The sequence below is a fragment of the Myotis davidii genome, unplaced genomic scaffold, assembly GCF_000327345.1.
Source record: "Myotis davidii unplaced genomic scaffold, ASM32734v1 scaffold211, whole genome shotgun sequence".
Classification (NCBI taxonomy): domain Eukaryota; kingdom Metazoa; phylum Chordata; class Mammalia; order Chiroptera; family Vespertilionidae; genus Myotis; species Myotis davidii.
In genome coordinates, this window is record NW_006282523.1 from 1,118,942 (window position 1) to 1,121,033 (window position 2,092).

The 2,092-nt window shown below is 69.3% G+C and overlaps 1 protein-coding gene across 1 annotated transcript in view; it reads left to right on the top strand.

Annotated features, from left to right (window-relative positions):
- SLC25A10 (solute carrier family 25 (mitochondrial carrier; dicarboxylate transporter), member 10) overlaps window positions 1–2,092 on the top strand; it is a gene marked incomplete at its 5' end in the record, with an annotated part of 4,547 nt that overhangs the window by 1,147 nt on the left and 1,308 nt on the right. The window contains 5 exons of the mRNA XM_015559817.1: window positions 405–560; window positions 727–797; window positions 1,091–1,183; window positions 1,395–1,472; window positions 1,990–2,058. Coding sequence (XP_015415303.1) covers window positions 405–560; window positions 727–797; window positions 1,091–1,183; window positions 1,395–1,472; window positions 1,990–2,058 — 467 coding nt within the window. The remainder of the gene's footprint in view (window positions 1–404; window positions 561–726; window positions 798–1,090; window positions 1,184–1,394; window positions 1,473–1,989; window positions 2,059–2,092) is intronic.

The following is a 2,092-nucleotide window of genomic DNA, read 5'->3' on the forward strand; positions in this document are numbered from 1 at the left end:
GGGAACCGCCTGAGGCTTCCCTGGGGAGGGTGTGGGACCCAGGCGGGTGGCGGGCGGCCGGTCACGTTTCCTCGGAGGGTCGCCTAGAAGTCCGAGTTGGGCTTTTCACGGGTCGGGAGCTGGGTTTTTAATGAAAGCACCGTTTTCCGTGACGTCTAAGGCGCTGTCACTGAGCCTGTTTGTGGACAGACACGCACGCCGGTGAACCCGTCACGGGCGTCAGTTCAGGGGGACGGGGGCTCCAAGCCAGCCTGCTGTGCACCCTCCGACCGGGTGACAGGGCGGGGAGGGGCGGGCAGGGCGCCCCTTCCTGTCCTGGTATCAGCCGGGCCTGTGCCCAGGTGTGCTCCTGTGGGTCTCTGGGATCTTGGGGACGAGGTCCCCGAGGGGGAGGCTGCTCTGAGCTCCGGAACAGCCCTGGCCCTTGGCTTCTGCGAGGGTCTCGGGGCTCGTCCTGGGGAACCCCCTCCCCACCCCCCAGGGAGCCTCACGTGAGCCGGTTCTGTGTCCCGGCAGCTACGCCCACGCCCTGGACGGCCTGTACCGCGTGGCCCGTGAAGGTGAGGAGCCGGGCAGGAGCCGGGCAGGGGCTGGGGCAGGGGCCGGGCAGGGGCTGGGCAGCCCCAGCTGGGAGCCCAGAGCCCAAGGAGCAGAGGGGAAGGAGCATCGTCCAGAGCTGGGCAGCCGGTGGATGTGGCCGGTGCCCACCTTCTCCTCCCTCCGCAGAGGGTCTGAGGAAGCTGTTCTCGGGTGCAACCATGGCCTCCAGTCGGGGGATGCTGGTCACTGTGGGCCAGGTAGGCCTTGTACAGGGGAAGAGGGGCTCAGGGGAGCCTCCTGGGGTCCCTGCCCCCCCCCCAGAGACCACAGAGGAAGGTGGTGGCCACAGGTGGGCACTGGGAAGTGGGCACAGGCAGGTCGGGTGTATGGTCTTGGGCAGGCCCCTCCCTGCCTGGTCTCACCTGTCCAGCAGCCCCAGTACATGAGGTGACTGCCAGCAGGCGCTAGTTGATCCGGGGGGTGTCCCTGTGGGCCCTGTCGGCGCTCCCAGGAGCCGGGGGGCCGGGCCCTGACCTCCCTGCACCCACAGCTGTCCTGCTACGATCAGGCCAAGCAGCTGGTCCTGGGCACGGGGTACCTGTCGGACGGCATCGTCACACACTTCATCGCCAGCTTCATCGCCGTGAGTGCCAGGCGGGGCGGGGCGCTGGATGCCCCCCTCAGACTGGGGGTGCCAGGCCGGGAGAGGGGCACCCCGGCCCTGGCTAGAGTGGTCAGTGCCCCCTGCAGCCCTGGGTCACCTCCCAGGCCTGGGCAGGCCTGTGGGGGTTGAGGGACTCCCAGGGGTCGTACGTGGCAGGCCCGTTGGTGACGTGCCCTTCCCCCCACCCCAGGGCGGGTGTGCCACGGTCCTGTGCCAGCCCCTGGACGTGCTGAAAACCCGCCTGATGAATTCCAAGGGCGAGTACCAGGTGAGCGGGGCCTGGGGGTCCCTGCCCTGCGGCTGCCAGGCTCTGGCCCTGGGGTGGCCAAGAGCTGTTCTCTCCCCCCGATGGGTCCCTCCCAGCCGCCTACAGGCAGCCCTGGCCCCGTGTGTCCCTGAGTCAGTCTCTGATATACTAACTGGCAGGCGCCCGGTGCCCACCCAGTGAGCACAACCTGGGCTCCACAGTGCCCTGATGTGCCCACGGCGCCTTCTGTGTCTTCACGCGCCTGCGGCCCTGCCCCTGTTCTCCCCACCCCACTCGGTGCCTGACAGCCAGCCTGCTGCTGGCACCCTGGGCCCCCCTCCCCCGCCTGCCCTCAGGCTCTGGTTCTGCCGCATCAGCAGTCAGCCGGGCAGCGACCAGGCGGCCGTGACCTTTTGGCTCACACGTCCCATGTCTGAACATCGGGCCGCGCTCTGCACTGGCCTGCGGCCCGGCTGTGGGAGGGGGTTGTGCTCCGTGTGGAAGGGGCGCAGCCCCATCTGCCTCACTCGTTCCTCAGGGCGTGCTGCACTGCACCATGGAGACGGCGAAGCTGGGGCCGCTGGCCTTCTACAAGGTTCGGGGGAGGGTGCGTGGGTGGCACGGTGGTGGGGGAGGGGTGG